Source organism: Sus scrofa, chromosome 12, assembly GCF_000003025.6.
Source record: "Sus scrofa isolate TJ Tabasco breed Duroc chromosome 12, Sscrofa11.1, whole genome shotgun sequence".
Lineage (NCBI taxonomy): Eukaryota > Metazoa > Chordata > Mammalia > Artiodactyla > Suidae > Sus > Sus scrofa.
Genome location: NC_010454.4, coordinates 18,142,785 through 18,167,766, shown reverse-complemented (window position 1 = coordinate 18,167,766; position 24,982 = coordinate 18,142,785). Strand labels below are relative to the sequence as shown.

Here is a 24,982-nt window from a genome sequence, read left to right as displayed (position 1 = left end):
AGTGAGGAAGGCGCTCCAGGCGGCAGCCCTTGCCAGGCTTCGGGGCTGAACCCTCACGATCAAGGACACCACCAGAGCTGAGACGGGACCAGAGCGGGTTACAGGAGTCAGGCGAAGGCAAAGGGGAGCTTCATGGGCTGTCTGGGGAGCTGACCGTCCCCCAGACGTGTGGTTGTGGGGCAGAAAGGAAATGATCAACAACCTTGACCATGAAAAGATGACTCGGGAGCCGAAAGGGAGAAGAGCGGGAAGGACGGCGAGGAGGGTCGGGGGCAGGGATAATGTCCACGACGGATGGGATGAAACCCAGGAATCTGGGTGCCCCAGAGAACTAGAGGCAAAGGGGGAGGAAGCGGGTCGTGAACACCGAGGGCCCGGAGGGGACGGGGAGGGGTGCGTACACGTGTCTGGGGCCCACTCACCTCAATGAGCAGGACCCCCTCGCTGTCCTCAGTTTCGGGGCTGGGCTCCTGGCGCCTGGAGCCCCCGAGCGACCAGGTCTTGGCCAGGCTGGCGAGGCTGTGGGCCTGGCCGGAGCTCACGCTGCCTTGCAGAGCGTGTACCAGGTACTCCTCCACGGAAAACTTCTCGCTCGAGCCGCGAGGCGGGCAGCTGGGCTTCAGGTGTGGGCCGGGCAGGGGCTTCTGACTGTCTACACAGGCCAGTCTGCCCGGGTGTGGGCCAGGCAGGGGTGGCTGGCTGTCTACACAGGCCAGTTTGCCTAGGAAGAAGGACTCTAAGGGGTGAGGCTTCCAGGGCTGGAGCGGGTGGAAGGGGAAGGGGTGGGGCAGTCTGCTGTAGGGGAAGGGCTGAGCGGGCTGGGGCAGGGGGCCTACGTCCTGGGGGTGGTGGAGCTTCCACACGTGGTTTAGACACTGCAGGGGGCTGATCAGTTTGTGGAGTTCCGGTCGAGGCAGTGCTGGCCGCAGGCCCTCCCCGAGTTTCTTAAACCAGAGTTGGCCAAGGCCCGGCTCCTTCAGAGGCTTGGTGAACTGGGGGGCGTTTCTAATATATGGGGCACCTAGTGGAGACTCATCCTCCTGTGGGGAAAACACAGGTGTTAGGACACGGGGCCGGGGCCAAGGTGCAGGCGCCACTCTACTTCTTTTTAGGGTTGTCTCTGAGGCATACGGAGGTTCCCAGGCTAGGGGTCAAATTGGAGCTGCAGCTGCTGGCCTATACCACAGCCACAGCTACGCCGGATCCGAGCTGAGTCTGCAACCTGCACCACAGCTCATGGCACTGCCGGATCCTTAACCCACTGAGCGAGGCCAGGGGTCAAACCCGCATGCTCATGGATTACTAGTCGGGTTCTTAACCCACTGAGTCACAACGGGAACTCCAACAGGCACCATTCTGAAGGCCCCTGAGCCTGGATGGTGCCCGGGTACTGGGGGGCTGCGTCATGGTGGCGGGTCTCACCTGCACGGGGACTGTGCAGCTCTCCTGCTCAGGGGTTCTGGGGAGGGGTTTGGCCAGGGCTGCTCCCCCCTGAGCCGGGGACTTGGAGTTCTTCTTCTTGCGTTTCTTCCGGGCTTTGCTGCGACGCTTCCCCTTCCAACACACACGGGCCATTTTGCCCTCAGTCGCGTGGGCCACATTGTTGGGGATTTGATCAAGACTCTCGGACTGGCTGTCAGAAAGGGGGCACAGATACGCATTCTGAGTGTGAGGAGGCAGGAAGACGTAACGCCTCAGGTAACTGGCGGGGAGGGGGGGCTGTCACATAGACCCGAGGTCAAATCCCAGCTCATCCAGTAACTGCATGAACTTGGCAAAGTTCCCAAGCTCTAAGGACCGTCCGTTTTCTCATTGATAAAATGGGTGTAGTATTTTCTGCCAGGCAAGGTGGAGATGGGGTTCAAATGAAGTAGCTCGTTGCAACAGCCTACCTTGGTACCTAGCCCCACGGCAAGCCTCTGACAAACAGCAGTTATTACTTTCGTGAGGGGACACGCTGCTCTTCGGCTGCAGGGGGTTGGGGGTGGGAGTTGGGGAGGGGGACACAGGTCTCTCCTGCCCTCCCAGGTGGGCTGCCCTTGGAGAGGTCCCAGGAGGGGCGTGTGGCTCAGAGGGCCATGCCCCTCCGCAGGCATTCTCAGCTCTAACTGAGATGGTTTCTGCTGCCTCTGAAACAGGGACAGTTGCGGTTGGTCACCGTGCACCCTCGTTGATTCCTGGGCACACCTGGCTGCCATGGCAACGTGAGGCGCGGCATAAGCAGACACCCTGCCCGGGCTAGTTCCCCGGGACCCAGGGTGTCTGCCCTTCTCTGCCGGCCCAAGGCTCAGCACCACCGTGGATCTAACTCAGCTCGCACCCCTGCCAGGTCTTAAGGCTCTGGTGGTAATGGGATTTCTGAAAGGGCTGCTGCCAAAAAGCTGAGGGGCAGACCACAGCCTCGGCTGCCCCCGCTGTGGCCTCCTCTTCTGCCCCCCCACAAAGGAGGCAGGCTCACCCCAGTCCCAGAGGGTTGCTAGGGGGCTACGGGTTGCTCTCAGGCAGCGGAAAGAAGCAGGTCCATCAGAAACCCCCCGGTACCCCCTACCCTGAGCCAAAAGGCATCAGGGGTGGCATAAGGAATTGGACCAAATGCTGGGCATTTCTTGGTTCAAGGGCAGCAGCTCTCCCCACAACCTTCTTATCACCAGCAGCCCCCAGATTCCAGTGATAGAGAAGTCTGCCCTCTGGGAGAGGAGGAACTGTCTCCAGGTTTAACCTCCAGTTTCCAGAAATCATCCTTGGGGCTGGGAGTCTGGGAACAGATGAGGCCTTGCTTGGCCTCCCTCCTGCAGGGGCCACCGAGCTGTGAGTCTATCTGTTCTGGCCTGTTTCCAAGCCCTCGGCCCCCCCTAGGGGTGTGTCCCACAGCAGGTTTTGCCCCCAGTGAGAGTGGCTTCCCTGGGCCTGCACCCTTGGTCACGCACGGCCTGGAAAGTGCCTCCGGTTCCCAGCACCCACCCCACTGATGGGAAACAAGGGGGAGCAGCGAGGACTCGGAGCATAAAAATACACTGTCAGGCTGATGAGACCCAGAGGCAGTCATCCACAGGCTGTGAAAAGCTTTTGAAAAGCTTCTTTGGCTGGGAGAGCAGCCCAGCCAGGAAAGGCTGGGCGGGTTCCAAGAGCCCAACCACAGGTGCTGAAGGAGGGAGCCAGGGGTCACTGGGGAGCGGCCCGGACAAGCAGCTGGGGTGGGGACACCGCCGCGTCAGCTCCCGGCCATCCCGCTCAGGCTGGCCTCCTTACCTGTACTGTTTGGACCCAGCGATGAAGATCCGTTCTGAAAAAGTGGGGCTGAACTCCTGGCTATTCTCACCTTTGAAGTGCAGGAAAAGGGGTTGGGGGAGCAGAAAGGAGAGAGAAAGGGCAGGAATTCAGCACTTAGGAGAGAGGCATTTTTCAGGGCTGCTCCTTCTAGCCAGACTACCTCCTCCCGAGGACGGCCTCACCCCACCCTCCCAGCTTCAGGGTCAAGAGCAGGGCTGTGCCTCCAATCTGGGATCACACGCGGGCCCAGCTCACACCATACACGGCCGAAGCGTGAGATTCTGCAGAAAACACTCAACACGGGGCCTGAAGCCCAGGAACAGCTCAATAAATAGACACTATTCTCTCTGTGTGTGGCCAGTATTATGTCACTCGCTCCACTTTAATTTGCATCCTTTCATCTCCTGTCAAAGACCAGCCAGGAGGCAGAGACAAGGCGACGGATGTGTGTATGTGGGAAACAGCATCCCGAGCTGCGGGTCTCTCCAGGCTCTGTCCCAAGAAAGCTCCAGGGCGGAGGGTAGGTGTTGGGGAAAGAGGGGACTCCTGGCCCTACCCACCCTTCTGGGTGTCTCAAGCTTCCGTGGCCATTTTAAGGTGTTGAGAATGGAAGCAGAAAGGACCAGACCTCGCCCTGCGGCACCTCGATTGGCTCCATGGGCTGAGGGCAGGCATTCCTGTTCATTCTTCGAAGGGGATGGGGGTGGTGGTTGGGTGTGTTTCCCCGAGGTGGGAGGTGGCGAAGTGCTTAAGGCCCCAGGGGGCTTTTCTGGCCCTTCCCATCTGGGCCCCTCCAGAGATGCTCAGGCTGCCCAAGGTCACAGCAGAAGGCTGCCCGTGGGCCTGCCTGACCGCCCTGCAGCGTCCCCTGGACCCCGGAGCCCTCGCGTGCCTGCCTCCTGGCCCCCTTCCCCGGCTCCACCTGCCGCTTCTCCCTTTCTGTGTTTCATTCCCCGCACTGGGCCAGCTCCCACTTCGCACTGAGTCTTGCCTTAACCCCCAGGTGTGTCTCACTTACGGGGCTCCCCCGACCTCCCTCTTCCACTGGGGGGGGGGGCTCCTGAGCCCAGCCCCACCTTGCCTAAGCGCTGCGCCCACCTGCCGGCCCCCCGCCTGCCCTCCCTGCCAACACCCCCCAACCCGGGGCCCCTTACATTCGGCCTGGGCGATGATGGAGATGGCGGCCGGGCCGCCCTCAGAGCCCTCCTTGGCGGTGCCTTTGGTGATGACGTCGTTCAGGATCTCCCACTTCCCGCAGAACACGGGGCTCTTCTCCACGGCCTCGAGCTTGTGCACAGAGCTCTGCTGCTTCTCCACCGCCTGCGTCTTCTCCTTGGCTTTGGCGAACTCCTTCTGCTGCCCGACCGCGGAGCCGGGGGCGCCTGGGCAGGCCATTCCCATCACTGCCATCTCCCAGGCTCACGCTCACCCTGAGACAGAGAGACCGCGCCCTGAGCAGGTCGCCCCCTGAGCCCGAGGGGCCCAGGTAGGCTTGGGTGGGAGGAGAACAGCGGGGGGCCAAGGGTCTCTGCCTTTTCACGCCATGCGTCTTTCTCCTCCAAACGGTACAAATGGCAAAGGGGCCGATCTCTCACCATCAACACGGTTCCATGTGGTGGGAGCCCCCAGCCCTAGGGCCCCTCTATGGTAAACGGCTCTTGCGCTCTGCCCCGCGTGAGAACTCCAGCCCGCCTCCTCCAGGATAGCCATGCATGGACCAACATCTGAGTTGGTAAATAAGGGCTTGCTTATTGTAAATAAGGGCTGAATCTTTTTCTGCTTTGTGGCGAACTTTTGCTTCCCTAGAACAGGGTGGTGGAGCCCACACCCCAGAACCATCAATTCATCTCACTGATCCCACATAAACCTCGCCTTCTTATGACAGCACCATCCATGACGGCTTTTCTTCAAGCGGAGAGAATCAGGGTTTTGTTTTGCTCCCCAGCATGAGGTATATATGTATGCATATGTGTGCGTTCGTGCGCACGAGTGTATATACACGTGCATGTGTGCGTGTATACAGATTTGTGTGCATATCGATACGTATACACATAAATGAAATCTTGCAAAATCTAAAACTCGGCATGTAAACGGCAACATCAGCACTTTGCTGCCTTCCCGAGATGCATCTGTTTGTGGCTCTGAAGGCACTGCCATGCTTCCCTCTATAATATCTAAAGTCATTTGCTTAAAGACCTCTCCTAGATAGTATTTTTCGTTCGGGTAAGATTAGGAGTGGAATTTATATTAGAGCCCCAGACACTGACCAAAACCTCTAGAAATAAGGAGATAGAGCACAAGAATTCACCTCTCTCTGGGCTCCACCAGCTCCGAGTTCCCTCCAAGCATGAAGGGAGAAGAGAGCCCACTGTTGTGACAATCTGTGCAAATAGCCCAATGGGCTAACATTATCATGAAAGAGAAGGGCCCTGCCCTGAGATTGCTACCATTTGGGAACCTTATTTTTTTTTTCTTTTTTAGGGCAGCTCCCACGGCATATGGAGCTGTAGGGGTCTAATTGGAGCTGTAGCCGCCGGCCTAGGCCACAGCCACAGCAATGTGGGATCCAAGCCTTGTCTGTGACCTACACCACAGCTCACAGCAACGCTGGATCCTTAACCTACTGAGTGAGGCCAGGGATCAAACCTGCAACCTCACGGATGCTAGTTAGATTCGTTTCTGCTGTGCCATGACGGCAACTCCTAGGAAACTTTTTAAAGACTAGGGCTGTGGACGCAAAGGACAGGGCTCTTGCGGGTTGTGACTTGCTAGAGGCAAAGCCTGAGAAGGCACCAAGTGCAGACAGGCCTCTAATAAATGCTGATGGCAGTGTGGTCCCAGCGCTGTTACTAACAGATGCAGTCTTCTGTCTGGATCACGCCTCTGTGGGCTCTTGAGGGAGAAAGGCAGACTGCGGGAAGCCAAGCCTCTAACCCCTCTGGCCGTTTGCCCTATCAGGCTGGAAGCTTTCAAGAGACAGTGGAAGCCGGGGAACACCAGGCTGACACCCTTTGGTGAATGGGATTGCTGGTCACTATGAATTTTTTCTTTTCTTTTTGGACCGCCCTGTGGCATGTGGAGTTCCCAGGCCAGGGATCAGATCTGAGACGGAGTTGGGAGCTAGGTTACAGCTGTGGCAACGCTGGATCCTTTAACCTACTGCACTGGGCTGGGGATGGAACCTGTGTCCTGGCTCTGCAGAGACGCCGCCAGTCCCATTCCACCACAGTGGGAACTCCACACTAAGAATTTGATCCTCGCATCTCTGCTTTCCTGGGCCTCTTAGCTTTAACTCAGAGCAGTTCTGGCTTTTAGCAGGGATGCCTGGGTGTGGTGCTGAAGTCTGGATGCTGAGGAAGCTGAATGGGTGGCCTTACTGTTCCCCGAGGACCTTAAGAAGTCTAAGGGGTGCTCTGATTTCAGGTGGGTGAAAGCCCTCCAAGGCAGGCTCTTTCACTTGTAATCACATTTTCATCCCATGCCACACCACGACAACCCCCTCCACCTCCAAAAAGGACACGACCCAGGGCCCAGAGCAGTGCCTGCCTTCCTTAGCCTCTTTACCCAGGGGAAATGAGATCTTAAAAACAAACCCCCCACTCTCCAAACCTAAACACATGAGAGGTGTGCTCACAGGGCTCTCACATAGCTTAGGCTCATTTTCACATGAAGAAATGATCAGCCAGCCTGCGTGGGGCAGTGCAGGGCTGGACCTAGTGGGCTGTCCTGTCCGCTCCCCAGTCCCTGGGGCTGCAGGCAAACACAAAGGGGAAAGTCACAGTCCTTGCCAGGCGGAGGGCTCCTGAGGGCAGAGGTGGTGTCCCCGGTGTACCGAGGAGCCGGGCACCGGTGAAACGGTCAGGGCTGGCTGCATCAAAGGACGACGCTGAGCGTCAGGAATGAAGAGAGCTTCATCTGACGGGTGAGAGAAATGAGGCCAGTGACCAGTGCTTGTTCCGAGGGACCAGCTGTTTAGCAGTCTAGCTGCGCTCAGGCTCACGTGGCCTCTCTGCCTGACAGGGCTCATCCTGGATAGAGCTCCTCCTGAGGGGCTCCCCCCCGTCCCCCCCACCCCTGGAGCTGTCCTTTCACCTTGGTGGTTGGGCGGGCAGCTGGCCAGGGGCCCTATCCTGCCTCCACGAGCACTCTAGGCTCCCCGGTTCTGGAGAAGCTGAGGCCGAGGCAGCCGAACTCCAGGCCTCCTCCTCCTCTCTGGCCCCAGATGACTCATCCGAGAGCCTGGCAGGTGGAGGGCGGAACAAGGCAGCCCGAGATGTTGGCCCAGCAGCTGGCAGCTGAACCTGCGAAGGGCACGGGGAAAGCAGGCTGACCCTCACCTCCTAGGGCATGAAATCACGGCCGGGGAGCTGTAGAGCTTCCCCGTGGCTGGCTTTCCTGGCCACATGACCATGACTCAGACCCTCACCGTCGCTCTCCAAGTTCAAGAGGCTATTCTCAGGACACTTTGGCCTGCGAGCAGCTCGCCGGCACATACCCATGCTTGCTCCCTCACTCCTTCCCCACTTTGACGCAGGTTCTGAGCTACAAAAAATAGGGTTCTATACCCAACGAGCCTGGGACTGCTGGTCAGGTGGCCTGCCCAGCCCTGGGCTTTGGCTCCTGGCCCGCTGCCCCGCCCACAGCCCCACGCCTTGGCTCCTTCTCTCTCCTGTAGCTTGAGGGGGGGGTGATGAGGGCTCAGTGGGAGCCTGCTGTGTCTCTGCCTTTGAGGACAAGTCAAAATCCTGACCCATTACTCAGCTGGACGCTCTCCCCAGCTCCGCTCAGGCCTCAGAGGCATTCTTCCCTCTGCTCTGTGTCAGAGCCGAGGTCATGAGCAGTGGTAATAGCCATACCCACTTGGCTCACCCACACGACCAAGAAAACAAAAGGGGAAAAGAAAGGGGCAGAATTAATTCGGTATACGTTTAGGGTCTGATCCACATAAACTGCCTGTTCTGTCTTCTGTGGTGTCTCCACAGCCCCCTGGAGAAGTCTGGGTCTGGGAATGACTGGGATGGTGCCGGATCAATCCTGGGCATATCTGTGTGACCTGCCTGCAGTGGACAAGGCTCCTGGGCTCAAACTTGGCCTCGTCGCCAGTTAGTAAAGATCTTCTGTCCAAGTTGAAGAGTTCTTTTTTTTTTTTTTTTTTTTTTGCTTTTTTTCTAAGGCCACACTCACAGTATATGGAGGTTCCCAGGCTAGGGGTCCAATCGGAGCTACAGCTGCCGGCCTACACCACCGCCACAGCAACACAGGATCCGAACTGCGTCTGCGACCTACACCACAGCTCAGGGTAATGCCAGATCCTTAATCCACTGAGCAAGGCCAGGAATTGAACCTGCAATCTCATGGTTCCTAGTCGGATTCGTTTCTGCTGCACCCTGATGGGAACTCCAAGTTGAGGAGTTCTTAATGTGGGTTCAAAGATAGTTGCAGGGAGGTCTGGGAACCCCAGAAACCATATTGGTATTTTTCCAGGGAAGAGGTCCATAGCTTTGATCACATTCTCCAAGGGGCTGACATTCCTCAGAAGGCTGCTCTGAAGATCAAGGCTGGGGCTAAATGCCTGATTCTGGCTCCATTCTTTTACACCAAGGAAGAGCTCACTAATGAAGCACCTTCCTACCTGATTGCAAGTTCGAACCACCAGATGGGTTCTCAAGATGCACTCGCCCCCGGTCTACCGACACAGCCACTGGGTGTTAGGCCCAGAAGCTTTACTTCTGACAAGGTCTCTGGATGATTCTGACGCCCAGGGGCCCGGGACTGCCACCTGACCCCTGCCCTACACAGCAAGGCTGCACTGTCCGATATGGCAACCTCTAGCCACGTGACTGTTTATATTTCAATCAATTTGCTTTCAATAAGACTTAAAAAATAGTTCTTCAGTTACACGAGCTGCCACACAGGGCAATGTACATGTTCATCACTGCAGAAAGTTCTATGAGCACCATTCTTGCCTAAGGCTAGGACAGCAATGCCTCCTCTGACAGCAACCATTCCTGTTCCTGGGATTCTGTGACAGGAATGGGCTTTAGACTAAATGAATGTTTGATTAACTGGAAGGTACAAAAATAACGTTTTAAATTTTGATCTCCAGTGATAATAACCTTTCTAAAATGATCATATTTCAGTTCCCTGTTTTAGTAAGTACAGTAAAAACACCAGATTAGGAACCAGAAGATATGGGTTCTAGCCTTGGCAGCCTTTTTTTTTTTTTTTTTAAAGCAGCAGGACCATCCTTTTTATTAAATGAAATCATCCCTCAATCCCCAATATGTAAGGGCTGGGAGCATGCACATGATAAGTAGTAACTCGCTTCAGAAACAGCTGCTCTGCTGAAGAGAGAGGTCAGGGCCACACATACTCCACTTCTCTTCAGCTACCAAGGACTTCTCTGGGTATCCTAGGTCTCCAAGGAAAAGCGTGTGAAAACCAGTTGCCTAGGAAATCTTTCGAGGTTCCTTCGAGTTCCCCAAATGGCACTGATTGGTCAGGATTATTTGAGGGGGCAATGATGCCGATTCAGAAGGATAATTGTCAATATTTACTAAGCCCCACCTTACCATCATTTTTTGGCCACGCCTGGGCCAGAGATCAAATTCGCACTTACAGCAGTGACCCGAGCCACAGGAGCGACACCAGGTCCTTAACCTCTATGCCACCAGGGAACTCCCAGCCCCACTATTATTAATGTCAATTTCAGATGTGAAAACCGAGGCTTAGGGTTCGGTAGCCTGCCAGGGCACTCCCACAGTAACAGGTTGCAGAGGTAGGGCTGAGCCCTTGTTGCTGCTTCCCCAGCCTTCATGCTAAATCTTGAGCAGCCCACTGAGTGTTTTAGCTTCTTCAGAATTGTTTTGAGGATTAAGTGAGGCAGAAATGCCAATGAGCTTGCCTGGCAAACAGAAGGTACTAAAGGAAAATTCATTTCCTTGCTTGTCATCAAGCTCATAAAACGCCATCACTGAGACAATGGGACTTCTCTCTATTTTAGTACCATACAGCCAAGGTATGGTCGAGCCTTACGTAAGCATCCAACGCTCTGAGCCTCGGTTTGCTGTGCATAAAAGAGAAATATAGGGCCATGAGGAAAATGATCACTTAAGAGCCAGGGCAGACCAGGGCAAATCCCTCTCATGATACTGCATCTGGAAGTAAAAACTTGTCCTTCTCTGAATGCCCAGAGGGGACAAATAGCAGAAGTAGAATGACTCAACTTCCTTAATAAGATATTAGCTGAAAACCAATCTCATTCTGATGCTTCCTCTTTTAAGCCTTCAGCTTGCCTGGCTACTGGGCCACACTGGGCCAGCCTCTGCCTATCAAGGGCAAGGGGTGTATACAGATCGGTTATAAAATAGAAACCTGCCAGGCCTCTAAGAACTTGGTCTCACTGCCAATTCCACAGGTCAAACTGCCGGGTGGATGATGTGCATGGTATAGGATTTATGACCGCCCCCAATTCCCACCCCCTGGCCGCCAACGTTCACTAGCCCCACACGTGCAGAACACTGCTGTCTCAAGTGTGTAAGGCACAGAATCACCGCACACCTATTCCTTTAGCACGTCCAGCATCTCCCTGACCCCTCCTGGCCCCTACTGGTGCTGAGCTAATCTTAAAACATCATGTCCTCAAGATAACCTCAAGCTTGAAGACATCTGTTGGCCGTGCACTGCTTATGGGCCCCGTCCCAACTCTGTGGTCCACAATCTGTCTCACCGTTTCCCCAAACACAGGGTTTGGCTCTGGCCAGCCTGACCGCCCCACGCCTGGCTGCCTACTCCAACCTCCAGGCCGCTCTGTGTGCCTTGTCCTCGTGGGCCACTCTGAACCTGCTGCCTGTCCTTCCCAGGCGGGGCTCAGGCCTTCCACCTCCAGGAAGCCCCTCCCAGCAGCACCGGGTCTCCTAACACTCCCTGCCCTCTTTACTCCTCAGATGAAATCCTGCAGGAGAACAAACTCTAAAAATATCATGCATCATACACCGAAAGAACAGAACTATTGTTTTGTTTTGTTTTGTTTTAGGGCTGTACCCACAGCATATGGAGGTTTCCAGGCTAGGGGTTGAATCGGAGCTGTAGCTGCTGGTCTATGCCACAGCCACGACAACACCAGATCCAAACTGTGTCTGGGACCTGCACCACAGCTCACCTAACGCTGGACCCTTAACCCACTGAGCAAGGCCAGGGATCAAACCTGTGTCCTCATGGATACCAGTTGGGTTCATTACTGCTGAGCCACGACGGACACTCTGAGAAGATAGCTATTTCTTGTGTGCACAACTCCAGAATTGCAATCAAGGTATGGAGCATGTAGAAATGTGGGAAAAGATGCACAAAGATGTTCGGCTGCACACATGGCATATGGAAGTTCCCAGGCCAAGGATGGAGTCTGAGCCACAGATGCAATCTAGCTGCAGCTGCAGTAGTGCCAGATCCTTAACCCACTGTACCACAAGGGAACTCCAGTTTTCATTTTGCATTTTCATTTTATTTCTTTTTCCAGTTTTCATTTCTTAACAGGTAATGTTTCCAAGCGGCAAAAATAAAATACAGAAACGATGAACTCTGAGAAGTATAAGTCCTTCCCACCCTTCCCTGGCTCTCCTTAGGTGACCCCCATCACCAGTTTCTTACATATCCCTGCAGAGACATTCTCTGTGGGGTATTACTTCCAGGGTGAAAACAAGCCTCAATCAGCCTAGGGTCTCTTGCTATGGGGTGAGCGTTTAGGAGGCGTCTGGTCCACATCTGTGACTGGCGCTTCATAAATATGTGATGACTGCTCCCCCCGATGCCACACACACGGGAAACCTCGCCAGAACCTCCAGGGCTGGTCAGTGAGGTCTGGGGCAGGGCTGCTAAAACGGAAGCAGGAGATGGGCAAGCTTGTCCCTCCTGGTTTTGGTTTTCATTTCATTCCCTTTCTTGTTCAGCCCTGGGAACGGAGAGTTTTATCTGTTATGACTCAAGAAGCAGGGAGGTGTTCAAAGATGCCTCTGCCAGCTGTCCTCAACTCGGACGGCTGCTTCTTCCCTGCTTTTACTTATAAGCACCCATGACAAGTGTGCGCGGGGGTGAAGGCCTGCACCCCTGCCGGATACAAGACATCCTAGTGGGCACAAGTGGCCCCATAAATAAAGAGTGGAAAACAGCAGAACTGGACCAGAGGGAAAACCACTGGCCCCTCCCTGGCTGCTCATGGCAAGGGGTGGGATCTGAGGGCTGGTCCCAACCCAGGGAACCTGAGAGAGGAAGGGGTTTCGGGCTAGTCTTTCCTACCTTCCTTGTATAATACCTGACCCTGCTTTTAAAAAAATCTTTCTTTTGTTTTCAAATACAAATGTGATACTTGTTCATTAGAAAAATTTAAACAAAACAAAAAGTGTATAGAGAAAAGAAATCCCTGCACCACTCCCTTCTCGCTGCAGTGCAAGAACCACTTAGGTTTGGCGTAAATCCCTCTAGTTCCAATGCTGTACATACACGAACATAGAGCTTGGGATGATTTTCAAAGTAAACACAGGATTATGCATATGTCATAGTCTACAAGTTGCTTCCTTCACTTAACAGTAGATTATGAATATCATCCCGTTTCAGTGTCTGTAGGTCTCATTCTTTTTAACGGTGCCGTGAGATTTGATGATACAGATCGACCATCATTTTCCCACCTATTCTCTACGGCTGGATTTTCAAATTGTTTCCATTTTTTTTTTATTGTTAGAAAAATTGCAAAAAACAAAGACAGAAACCCCCAAACCTTAATTCACTTTTAGGTGGTAAATTCTTGGGACTGGAGTTTCCCGGTAATGCTTTTCTTAGTGGGCCCTCTCTTCTCACCTGTTTCTATGTGTCAGGGAAGTAGGCAGCATCCATATCAGTCAAGGACAGGTGGCTACCAAATACTACATTAGTTATTTGCTAGAAAGACTCTCCTTGCCCTCGAGGTGCTTGTAATCTATTTGGGGAGCATGGTGGATGGATAAATAGGTGATAAAGGAATCACAAAATGACCTTGGGATCAGAAAGGCCCTGGGAGTCATTTATTCCAATATATCACTTAATAATCCTCCGGGATGGCCATCCAGCAACTTACCAGGATGGCCTTGGTGTCACAAGATCTGAGTTCAAATCTTAGTCTCAACACTCTGGTGCGTAACTGTGGGTAGATCACTTAATCTGAGACTCAGGTGTCTCATCTGTTACATAGGCATCCTCAAACCTACATAACAGGATTTTACAGGACAATTAAATACAAGAACCAATGTTTAAATGCCTGATAGCGTGCCTGGCACACAGGGGTGGTCTAGAAACATTAGCAGAACCTCCAGTGGGAGGGAAGCTGTTACAAAAGATGAACAGTCTTGGAGTTCCCACTGTGGTGCAATGGGTTAAGAATCTGACTGCAGGAGTTCCCACTGTTGTGCAATGGGATCAATAGCGTCTCTGCAGTGCCAGGATGCAGGTTCGATCCCCGGCCTGGCCCAGTGGGTTGAAGGACCCCGCATTGCTGCAGCTGTGTTGTAGGTCACAACTCTGGCTCAGATCTGATCCTTGGCCTGGGAACTCCACGTGCCACGGAGAGGTCAAAAAAGAAAAAAGCATAAAGAATCTGATTACAGTGGCTCAGGTCACTGTGGAGGTGTGGGTTTGATCCCTGGCCCAGCATGGTGGGTTTAAGGGTCTGGTGTTGCTGTGGCTGTGGTGTAGGTTGCCGCTAAAGCTCAGATTCAGTTCCTGGCCCAGGAACTTCCATATGCTGGGAACGTGGCCATTAAAAAAGGAAAACAAAACAAAACAAAACAAAAACTAACAACCAAAAAATGAACAGGCCTTTCCAGGACTGTGCAGAGAGGCAGGCAGTCAGCAGGAAAGGGATCACCCATGAGGGGGGATGTTCTTTGAAAAGCATTCTGCACACACCATCCAGCCTTTCTGCTGGCAAAGCCTCAGCTCTGAATGGACTGAAGAATGACCCGCCAGTGCCTGGTGAACCAGGACCCAGAATTCCTTGGCAGCTAGAGCTGAAATCAGTTGTCCTGTGGACAGCTTTGGGTGTTTCCAACAATCTGTTGCTGGATGTATACACCTATTTACTGCTGGTTGTCAATAATAATAAAAATAAGAATGGCAGCTAATACTGTTTGCTATGTATGCGGGACACCAGGTAGTGTATCTACGCGTCGGCTATGTATTTCTTCTCGCATCCTCACAATAACACCAGCATCAGCCCCCTTACACAGGGGAATAAACTGAAGCTCAGTAGATCAAGTGATCTGCCCAAGGTCACACTGCGGAAGGGGCACGAGCAGGGTTTGCACACGAGACTCTTTTAGGTCGAAGTCTGGACTCTTTAACCACGACACTGTATCCACTTTCAAATGATCCAAGCTTGAAAAATTGGGACCCAAATAAATGCAGAAGTTGTCACAAGCCAAAGATGTGTTAGTAAGAAATCCAGGGGACTGACCCAGGAGGAAGCATCTTACTTAGGAAGCATAAACACAGCCAGCTATGTTCTGGAAAAAGTAACTTTTTTCTTTCTTTCTTTCTTTCTTTTTTTTTTTTTTTTTTGTCTTTTGTCTATTTAGGGCTGCATCCCTGGTATGTGGAGGTTCCCAGGCTAGGGGTCGAATCAGAGCTATAACTGCCGGCCTACACCATAGCCACGGCAACTCAGGATCTGAGCTGCATCTGTGACCTTCACCACAGTTCACGGCAATGCTGGATCCTTAACCCACAAAGCAAGGCCAGGGATCGAACCTGCGTCCTCATGGACACTAGTCGGGTTTCTGAGCCACGATGGGAACTCCTGGAAAAAGCAATTTTAAAACGGCAATGGGAGGAGTTCCCGTCGTGGCGCAGTGGTTAACGAATCCAACTAGGAACCATGAGGTTGCGGGTTCGGTCCCTGCCCTTGCTCAGTGGGTTAATGATCCGGCATTGCCGTGAGCTGTGGTGTAGGTTGCAGATGTGGCTCGGATCCCGCGTTGCTGTGGCTCTGGTGTAGGCTAGTGGCTACAGCTCCGATTCGACCCCTAGCCTGGGAACCTCCATGTGCCGTGGGAGCGGCCCCAAAGAAATAGCAAAAAGACAAAAAATAAAATAAAATAAAATAAAATGTCAATGGGAGCAAAGACTCCAAGCTGGACATGTGGCCAACATGTGTTCCTTAGCCCACCCATGCCCAGCACAGCTGGGCCCACCCCAGGAACCAATTCCATGACAAAGTTCAAATTCACCATTCATTTCATAAAGCCCAGCTCCAGGCTTTTTAAGCCTATTTTACTTTTTTGTTGTTGTTTTTGTTTTTAATAGCAACACCTTGAGCATCAGTTACTACTATTTTCATAAATACGGTCCATACTTCGTCTCCAGACCCCTGATACTGGGCTTGTATAAACTTTAAAAGTGTTACAATGACATTTCTAATTCAACTTTCAAATCCTTTGCACAAAGACAGCCCATAGCTTATAGAAAAGATGCCACCAGGGAATCCATTACTGATCCACAGAGACAATTATGGGATTACGATGCAGGAGAATGGAGGGGGCGGTATTGGGGGGAAAAAAAACACCCAACCACACATATACTTCATTTTATACAAAAAGCAGCAAGGAATTTTTAACATACATTATGCAAAAAAAAAAAAAAAAAAAAAAAAAATTCAAGGGTCCCTAAAATCCGCTGGTTAGGGTATTTTGTGTAACTGGATATTCTGATTGTGTCTCATTCGATGACAACCAGTTTCCAAAGATTATAGGGCCATACACTGCCCTCGACACTAAAATCACGCCAAATACAACCTGCCTCCTTTGATGAGTCAAAATGCACTTCGGGAGCTTGCCAAGTCTTGAGTTCATCATTACAAGCAAGTCCTGCTCATGAAAAAGTTCTCCTTATTTAACTTTTCGGATGGGATTCTGAGCAAGGAGCCGTTCCCTGGGCTATGGCCAATCCCACTGCAACACAACCACTGTTCTCCTCGCTTCCGCCCTTTTCACAGATGGGACCGGCTTCCAGCGAGGTGACCTATGTTCAGAGATGGAGAGAGCTGGGCTCAGCCTCCCTGGAAGGGAAGAGGCTTCAGGTTCATTGTAGTTACTGGTGACTGGTTCTGAAATTGAGGAACTAGTTTGAGGAACTTCAGAATAAACAAGAAGCCCAGACAACTCGGCTTTCCACAGAAAGCTTCCAACGCACAGGGGTAACTGGAGGGGAGCACAAGGCCCAGCCCTGCCCTTCAGCAGTGGAACTCCGACCATGGCCTTGTTTTAGATGCTGCCCTACACATCCTTTGACAGACGGGCCTGAGTGGGCAGTCTGGGGATGTGTCCCTTTCCAACACAGAGTCACCTTCTTGTCCTCCCCCAGGAAAGGAAGAAAGGGCTTGGGACCTGTGATGTGACAGGGAACACGCCCAGAGGCTCTCAGGCCCATTCCCTGGTAAAGGAGGCAGGATCATGAACCAGCCCAGCAGGGCCTGGAAGAGGAACCTGGTTTCTAGTCTTGCATTTTCACATGGTAGCAAATAGCCAGGGGCCACCACGCTCCATGTGCTGTGCCGGCCAGAGCTGATGTGACGGGTGATCCAGACAGACGAGGTCTGGAGCTTTCACTGTCGTAACCCTGGAAAGGCCTTCCTGAAATGCTGAATCCATTTCCTGAGAAGCACTGTCATGGGCCAGGCCTTGGACCAGCTGCCCACGACTCTGTCTGAGTGGTGGGATTTGCTGGTGTGGTCATGGCCCTCTGTGGTCGAGCCGGAAGTCTAGGATAGGGTGGCCGTGTCTTTAACAGCCTGCTACTTGTTGTCTGCTTCTCTCAGAACATTTCTATGGACAATGCCTAAACCTCTGCCATTGCACTCCTCTCCCCGGAGCGCTGGGTTTCCGGACTGCGCTCAAGCTCCTACTCCAGGCGGACAAGCGGTACAAGGTCCCGTGTTGAAAGAGATGCTGTGGGTCCCCAGACACCCGCAAGGTGGGGAGGCAGGCTCCTCCCCTCCAAGGAGCTCAGGCTGCAGCTGGAAAAGGAGGGCTGCTGTCTAAGGGGCTCCTTGCTCCCCTCCAACTCCCACAGTCTTGGTTCACGATTCAGCGCCTGAAATGTACCTGCTTCCGCGTCCATCTTTCCACCCCACGGCCAGTTCGTGGTGGGGCAGGCCCTCAGCTGTTCTTGTTTTCAGATGCTGGTGCCTAGCACGGCCCGCACTTGATCCACCTGGCGAGTGGATGCGCCCCTGGGGACAGACGGGTGCCTGTCTGAGCCTGGCTGGCTTGGGAGATGAGTGTCCTGATGGTCCAGTCACCTGGTGAGCTGGAGGGAACAAAGCCAGCTCCACGCACAACAGGTCAGAGTGTGGAGGCTGTATTCTGACTGCACTCCAGCTAGAAGGTGTCCTGCAAGGTGGCTACTGAGCCACAGCTGTCACCCCTGCTCCTAAATGCTGAACCTGCATCCCAAATGATTGCCAGGTCCCCGAGAGGATGACCCTTCTCAACTGGACATCATGCACCTGAGCTCAGGTGTGCCTACATGTGCGAGGTGGGAGGAGGTACCCAAATCTCCACCTTCTACACTCATCTCTCTAAAGCTATGCCTGCCCCTTGAAGTACAGCACCTCAGAGTTCCCACCATGGCACAACAGGATCAGCAGCATCTCTGCAGCGCCAGGACGCAGGTTCGATCCCTGGCCCAGGACAGTGGGTTAAAAGGATATGCCATTGCTGCAGCTGTGGCATGGGTTCCAACTGTGGCTCGGATCTGATCCCCAGCCTATGAACTCCATATGCCACAGGGCAGCCAAAAAAAAAAAAAAAAGGAAGAAGAAAGAAAAAAAAGTACAAAGTACAGCATCTCCTTGTTGGGACTTTTGGGCCGGAGCTCAAGTTGCCTGGTTCATCCAACTAACTTCCTGGGCCACAGGAGTCCGTTTCTAATCTTAACTGGCAACAGCATCCTCATTTGAGAGTGGCAAGACTCCCTTCCTCCTGAGACTTCCAGCTATCCCTAGTATTGACCAGTAGACTAATTCTGGCCCAGTAAAAGGAAATGGCAGGGTCAGCAGGAGCTGGGTGGTAGATCTCGGATACAACAGCCCTTTGCCCTTCCAGGGCCCACATCCAGATGTGACATCAAGCTTTGCCCACAAGGAAGGGCCTCTTCATGGAAAAGAGCTGGATGGATCCCTCCAGAGTGACGCCCAACGACGCCGGGTCTTCCGGCCACCAGCTTGCCCCAGGCAACAGGACGGCAGAAAGATGCAGGAGGGCTTCTTGGTGCCCGGTGGGTCTGTAACCTCACAATCATTCATTCACAGTGACTGAATGCCCACTTTGGGCAAGATTCTGCCCGCTGAGCTAGGACAATGCCCTACGAGGGTAGGCAACCTTTGAGACTTCCGGATAACCCTGCCCAGAATTGCCTTTTCTTATCAACTTTTATCTCCTTTTGGTTACATGAACCTCATGGTACAAGAGGGTGTCAAATTGGCTTTCTGTTTACTTTTTCTTAGACCCAGAGCAGCTGCTGCTCTTGGCTCCACCCTCCCCAGGTCTGGCAGAGCTTGAAGAAAGGCTGAGAGTGATGGGGTTGGGTGGGGATACGAAGGAGGAGCTAGTTAAGAAATATAATCCCTGCTCCAGGAGTAGTTCTTTTGTTCCACGTCGGCACAGCCCAGTGAAAAGAGCCTAGACCTTAATTCGGACTCTGCAACTAAGTAGCTGTGTGGCCCTGGGCAGCTCATTCAACATCCTTGGGTCACCATTTTCTGTTTTGTAGAGAGAAAATTTCCAGGTTGTAACTCAAAGCAGCTCTCTCCTGGCAGTGGTTAAGGCCCAGGGTCAGTGAAGTCATGTCCACCCAAAGTGACTGCTGATTAGTCCAGATAGATGAGGTGTGGGGCTAGAGAGGAGTCTGCGACAGATAGAGGAAACAAGGTGACACTAGCTCGTCCCCTGTGGCTTCAGAAAAGTCAAGCCCACCTGGTGGGGTGAGGCTGGACATGGCTTAGAGGTGTCCCGGCCTCGAGCAGTCAAACTCAACACCAGCAGCACTAGTCCAGAACAGAGTCAGAACAAACTCGTTGCCCTGATGGACACCTGGTCAGGGCCTTAGTGGCAAGAGGGTCAGCAGAAGGCACGGCAACCAGAAACTGGCTGGGAGGGGTGGCTTATGAGTTCCCTCTGCAGCTTCTTTCTGAACCTAAACACTGGCTCTAAAAGAGCGGCAGGCTCGCAATTCCAAAACTTCCTGAAATCAGGGTTAAATCTAGCCTTTCTCACCACTGGAGCTCTTCAGAGCCTCCAAATCAGAGGATGGAAAGAAAGGCAGGTAGAAAAGGGTTCCCTAAAAAGCCTTTCGCACCAAGGTATGGTTTGTATCTCTGCTTTTTTGCCAAGGGGTTTCCCAGCTCCCGGGAGTCAAAGCTCCCCTCCTGCTGCTTTGTGGACTGTCGCTGGAAGCGGGCCATTTTCCATCCTCAAGGTGGCTGGACTCAAGAATGGAGAGACCTGGGCTCTGTGCCTGGGCCACATGACCCCCCTGCCAGCGGATCCATCTCTGTCAGTTGACAAGCCTGCCATCTGCTTCCTTATCTCTGCCTCTAAAGCCCCCGGACTGAAACGACCCGGGATCTCTGGCAGAGGGCTTCTCCACAAGGTCTGCTCAAGACTCCCTCTGCGACTGAGCTGGGGAATAAATCGCCTGTCACCTACACCCCTGCACCGGTGACTCACCTTCCAGAGAAAGTGCTCTGCTCACCTAAGCAAAGCTGCCTGGAAAATGACTAAGGCACCTATCAAATGCCGGCGGTGGGGCCAACCAGTTACTGCGCTCGGCTCAGACACGCTCGGCCTCTCACCTCCGGCCTGAAGTCAAGTGCGGAGCTGCCACTCCAGGCCTGCTGGTTTCATTTTCATCTGAACCGAGCTCCACACGAGGCTTGACATCCGGTGATCTATTTTTTCTAAAAACTAGGTTCACTTTAGAAATGACTCTTTGGCCATGAAGACAGCTTCCCCAAGAGAAAACAAAATGCTATTTAAAGGGAACGTCAGCCTGGTGGGAGCCTGTATTTTTGTTTTGTATTAAGAAGGAGGAAAAAAGGAATTTAAAATGTAATGTGTAGCTGGGTTGTTGTTTTTTTTTCTTTCTTTCCCTCGGGTGATTTAAAGGGAAACCTCCTGGGCCAGAGCCCCCAGACGTGGTCCTGGCGATAAGGTGAGCGAGCCGCAGTCTGGGAGGAAAGGCGGGTGAGCCCAGGGGGTCACAGGCCGGTGGGAACCTTGCCCCCGCGCCCCCCGCCCCGGAAGCCAGGTTTCCCTCCCGTCTCCCAAACAGAGAAGAACCAGTCGAGTCCTGCTGACTTAGCGTCTACACGCCTTTCTTTTTTCCACCTCCAGAGTCAAGGCTGGGACCCACTTCACCGCATGGGGGACCCTGGAGAGCCAGGGAAAGGCCCGGCTCGGCCTCTCGCTCGGGGTCCTGGGGGGACGGAGGGTGGCCGAGGCTTAGGCTCACCGACTCTGATCAGGCAGAGCCGGGACCTTTTCCAGGTTGTCTGGAGGCGGGTGAGGGTGGTATTTAGTGTAAGAAGGAACCTGACAGCTAAAACCTCCAGACAGAAGAACTGGCCCCCGGAGGGCCTGCCCTGTCAAGCAGTCTGACCCTTCCTGACATCATCGTACAGAAAACAGGTCTAGTCAAAGCGGCAACCAGCCACTACCAGTACTGCCACCACTGCCGCCGCCACCACCACCATCGCTTACAGCCACTGTGTCCTGCGGCTTATTCGGTGCCGGGCATCGAGCTTAGCACTTGACATGTATTCCCGCATTTTCTACTCAGAACAACACCATGAAGTATTTACAGATGAGGTACCCGACACTTAGGGAAATGAAGTGATGTGCTGAGGTCTCACAGGCAGACAGTGGCTGACGTGGACTTGACCCCTTATCAGCCAACAGCCTAAAACCCCACACTGGACACGGAGCTGCCATGGCCTTGCTCTACTGCCCTGGGCAAATCATTTGCCTGCTCGGCTTTAATTTCTGCATCTGTGAAATGGGGATAAGCAGACTCACCCAGAGGATGCGCTATTCATCCCTCAGACTTGTATTAATAATTATTATGGATAATCAATATCAACTAATAAATAATTAACTTCCTAATATTAACTAATGCTTCTTAACCTAAATAGATAGATAAATAAAGCAGCTACCTTGGTTTAGTTATATTCGAAACTGACATGTTTTGGAGAAAAAAAAAAACACAACGTATTCTTTTGTGAGTAAGTTAGAAAAAGCAGTGAACTACATGTCAAGAACTGTGGGTTCAGATTCTGGGCATGACACTGATTTCCTGAGTAATCACATCCACTTTAGGTTCCTGAGCTTTGCCTCTGCCTCTTTTTATAGGAGTATTGTGAAAAAATACAAAAAAAAAAAAAAAAAAAAAAGAAAGGCCACTGAGTACCATTACTCTTGATGCCATATAATTTCAAGAGATTACATTATATCACATTATAATTTATTATAATTATACCATATTATATTAGGAGGATAAATTAAAGGATATCAAATAACAATAAGGGGAGGGATCTTTGAAGCTGGAATACAAAGAAGGGCACACGGGCCACAGAGGAAAAGTGACTTTTCTCTGCATTGTCACTCAGGTAGTAAGACAAAGCCAGAACCGAGGATCCCAAATCCAAATCCAAATCTCACTTAGCTCAACTGGAAAGGTTCTACCACCAAATCTGCCCTATGTTTGGCCTTCCATTTCTAATCCACTGCTTTCAACATTTCAGTCAGTGTCGCCGAGGAAATGTGAAGCCTTCACACGTGCACCACTTTGAACGCTCACCCTCCCCTCTGAAGATGCCTGACCCCCCCCTCCTTCCCCTGCCAAGGGAAGTCAGGGTGCAGAGACCGGAGGAATGGGCTTCTCCTTAGACCTCCCAAAGCCACGGACAGGGAACTGTCCTCCTTCCCGCCAATTTCACATGGGTACCATCAAAAAGTGCCCATAAGGCTCAGATGTTTCCAGTTTAACTGAAATACTAAAATGGGGCAAACAGGAAGCATCAGACACAACTGCGGTAGTGACTTATTAATCATGAAAGCAGAATTTTAGTTGCATTTTAACCTTTTGCCAGGAAAAAAAAAAAAAAAAAAAAAAAAAAAAAAAAAAAACAGCTCTGAGAGGATGGAAGCCATTGGTACAAAGATGCTACCTCTATGTATCAAGCTGGCTTACACTTTTAACTTAGGACTGATTTTGGCTTGACGATTTCTTAACTACCTTCCCAGAAAGAATACCCGTCAAGCCAACCAACATGAATCGCTCAGCTCTTCATCAAGGCAGGCCTGTTAGGAAAGCGCATGTGCTATCCATTGAGACAGGAAAAAAAATAGGAAATTAAAAGTGACTTCGCAGGCCAAAGTGATGGAACACTCTTAAGAGGGTGCCAACAATGAGGAAAACAACCCTGGATTAGGTTTTCCCTCTTTCCATATCTACTGATCCCTCACCAGACCCTGGCCAGGATGAACTGTTACCCCCCCCCCCACACACACACAAAATCACAACAGTTGCCTGGAGTTGAACAACCAATCAGGGCAGGCCTGCTTCTCAACATTAAATGATATACAAACACTCCAAGCAGATCACAATGGAGTCAGTGTTCAACAGGAGAACCAAAATGAGGAACCAAGCCTCCATCTGTTGAGGCGAAATGGCCAACCAGACATTTTTGTTTAATAAATGAAGGCTCCTCTGGCAGGGTCTCTTGTCTGTGGTGCCACTCCCACCAAGTCTAACAGACAATACCAGGGGCGAAAAAGCCCCTTCAGGCCTGCTCCTTATAATCCGAAAGCAGTCAGAATATGACCTAAAGCTTGGCAGCTTACTGCTGTCTGATTTCGCCAAAGTGCTGGAACATATACCTGGGTATGTATTTCCAAAATTAAAGTCAGAGACCAGTACTTTCATTTGGAGGCCTTCTGAGAAGTTCACCACCCCCTTCCAGATCAAGGAAGATGTCAGAAAGTCTGAGGTCTGGCATCCCTGCCCCAAAGGACTTTGACGTCACTTAAAAGAACACCAGGAGTAAATCCAAACGCCTTGGAAGACAAGCACCTGTCCTCTCAGGTTAAGAGCGGGAGCAGCACACCAAACACTTCTCCCTCTGCCCTGCATCTAAGTACCATGATGTGGTCCTGGTCCAGGGGAAGTAGCCCAGGCTGGGGTCCTCACCCCAAGTCCTAGCTGCAAGGCATGAGGCAAGATATATAACAACAGCCCCCCTCCCCAACACACGCAGGTCTGCCTCAGGTGCCTCACTCTCAAACAGGACAATACCATCTATCTTATCACACAGACATCTGAAGGAAAAATGAGGTTACAGGTATGAAGATACTAAGTAAAAAACACATCACTTATGTTAAGATACTATCTCCCTCTAATCTTTCAGAAAGACCATGTTTCTAGTCAAGGGGTTTTCAACATTTTTCCTGGAATGAACTTCAGAAAGCTATTTTGTATCAGGCCCTACCTCTCATTGTTCAGCTTCTCTTGCTTTCAGAGTTCTTAATCAAGGCCCTGGTATTCACAGTCCCCCAGTCAATAAAAATCATTTTGCTATTTATACCACTGAGTTCTGTATTTTTTTCTCCACTCATTCCCCAGTTCACCCTTTAGGACTGAAAGCAACATTTTAACTTCAATTAGGGGAAAAAAAACCCTGCTTTTTCTGAAGCTACCCAGCACCAAGGAGGCTCCCGGGCAGCTGGGGCTCTCTGCACTATACAAGTGACCTCTTTCTGCCCGGTGCCCGGTGGCTGCAGGCAGCCAGGGCCAGGATGGGCTTCCAAGATAGGCTATTTTCTCTGAGCCGACAAATAAAGTCCTGAGTGGAGCGGACAGAAGTACAGAGGGGTCAGGGGAAGGAAGAGGATGCTGCAAGTGGCCAGCACTGCTCCGGTGGGTGCCAAGGGCAGGCTCTGCCTCTTCTCCCAGGCTCGGGATGTGACCAGGAAAGGCCAGAGAGTTGCATTGACCGGGAAGATAGGAGGGCGCAAGAATCCGGCGCACTTGGCCCGGTGGCGAGGTGAGCCCGCATCCTGAGGGGCAACCAAGGCACGGAGCAGGAGGGGCAGGCCTGGCGGTGGGAGCAGCGGAGCGCGGGGAAACGGGAGTGCTGGGGAAGGGGAAGCAGGGCGTCCCCGCGCGCGCTTCGAGGGGCGGGTGCGAGGGGCGAGCAGGGCGTGCGATCGTGGCCCTGGCAGCGTGTGTGAGGGCGCGCCGGCGGCCCGCCGCCAGGGCCGAGGGCCCGCGCCCTAGTGGGTGCGACTGGCCGAGCCGCCGACCCCCACCAATCTGGGGCGGCGGGCCAGGCCACAGTCTGGCCTCGGGCTGAGGTGCCACCTATCCCCTCTGCCCCTCTCCGGGACCAGGGGTCCCGCCCAGTCACCTACCGGCTGAGCGCCGATCTCCCCCACCAGCGAGTGTCGCGCTCCCCTCGCCCGCGATCTCCCGCCGCCGGTCGCCGACTGCTGCTCTCTGGGCCCACGGTCGCCCCGCCCCGTTTCGGGCCCCGCCCCCTCACCGCCTTCCCGGCCACCCCCGGGGCCACGCCTCCGCCGGTAGCTGCAAATTTGCCTTCGTTCGCACCTCCTTGCTTTGGCCTCACCTAGACCCT

The 24,982-nt window shown here is 52.7% G+C and overlaps 1 protein-coding gene across 1 annotated transcript in view; it reads right to left on the bottom strand.

Annotated features, from left to right (window-relative positions):
- MAP3K14 (mitogen-activated protein kinase kinase kinase 14) overlaps positions 1-24,868 on the bottom strand; it is a 40,033-nt gene extending 15,165 nt beyond the window's left edge. The window contains exons 1-5 of the mRNA XM_003131321.4: positions 24,759-24,868; positions 4,425-4,700; positions 3,250-3,319; positions 1,423-1,633; positions 423-1,040 (exon numbers count right to left, since the gene is read on the bottom strand). Of these exons, the coding sequence (XP_003131369.1) occupies positions 423-1,040; positions 1,423-1,633; positions 3,250-3,319; positions 4,425-4,680 (1,155 nt within the window). The 5' untranslated portion in view covers positions 4,681-4,700; positions 24,759-24,868. The remainder of the gene's footprint in view (positions 1-422; positions 1,041-1,422; positions 1,634-3,249; positions 3,320-4,424; positions 4,701-24,758) is intronic.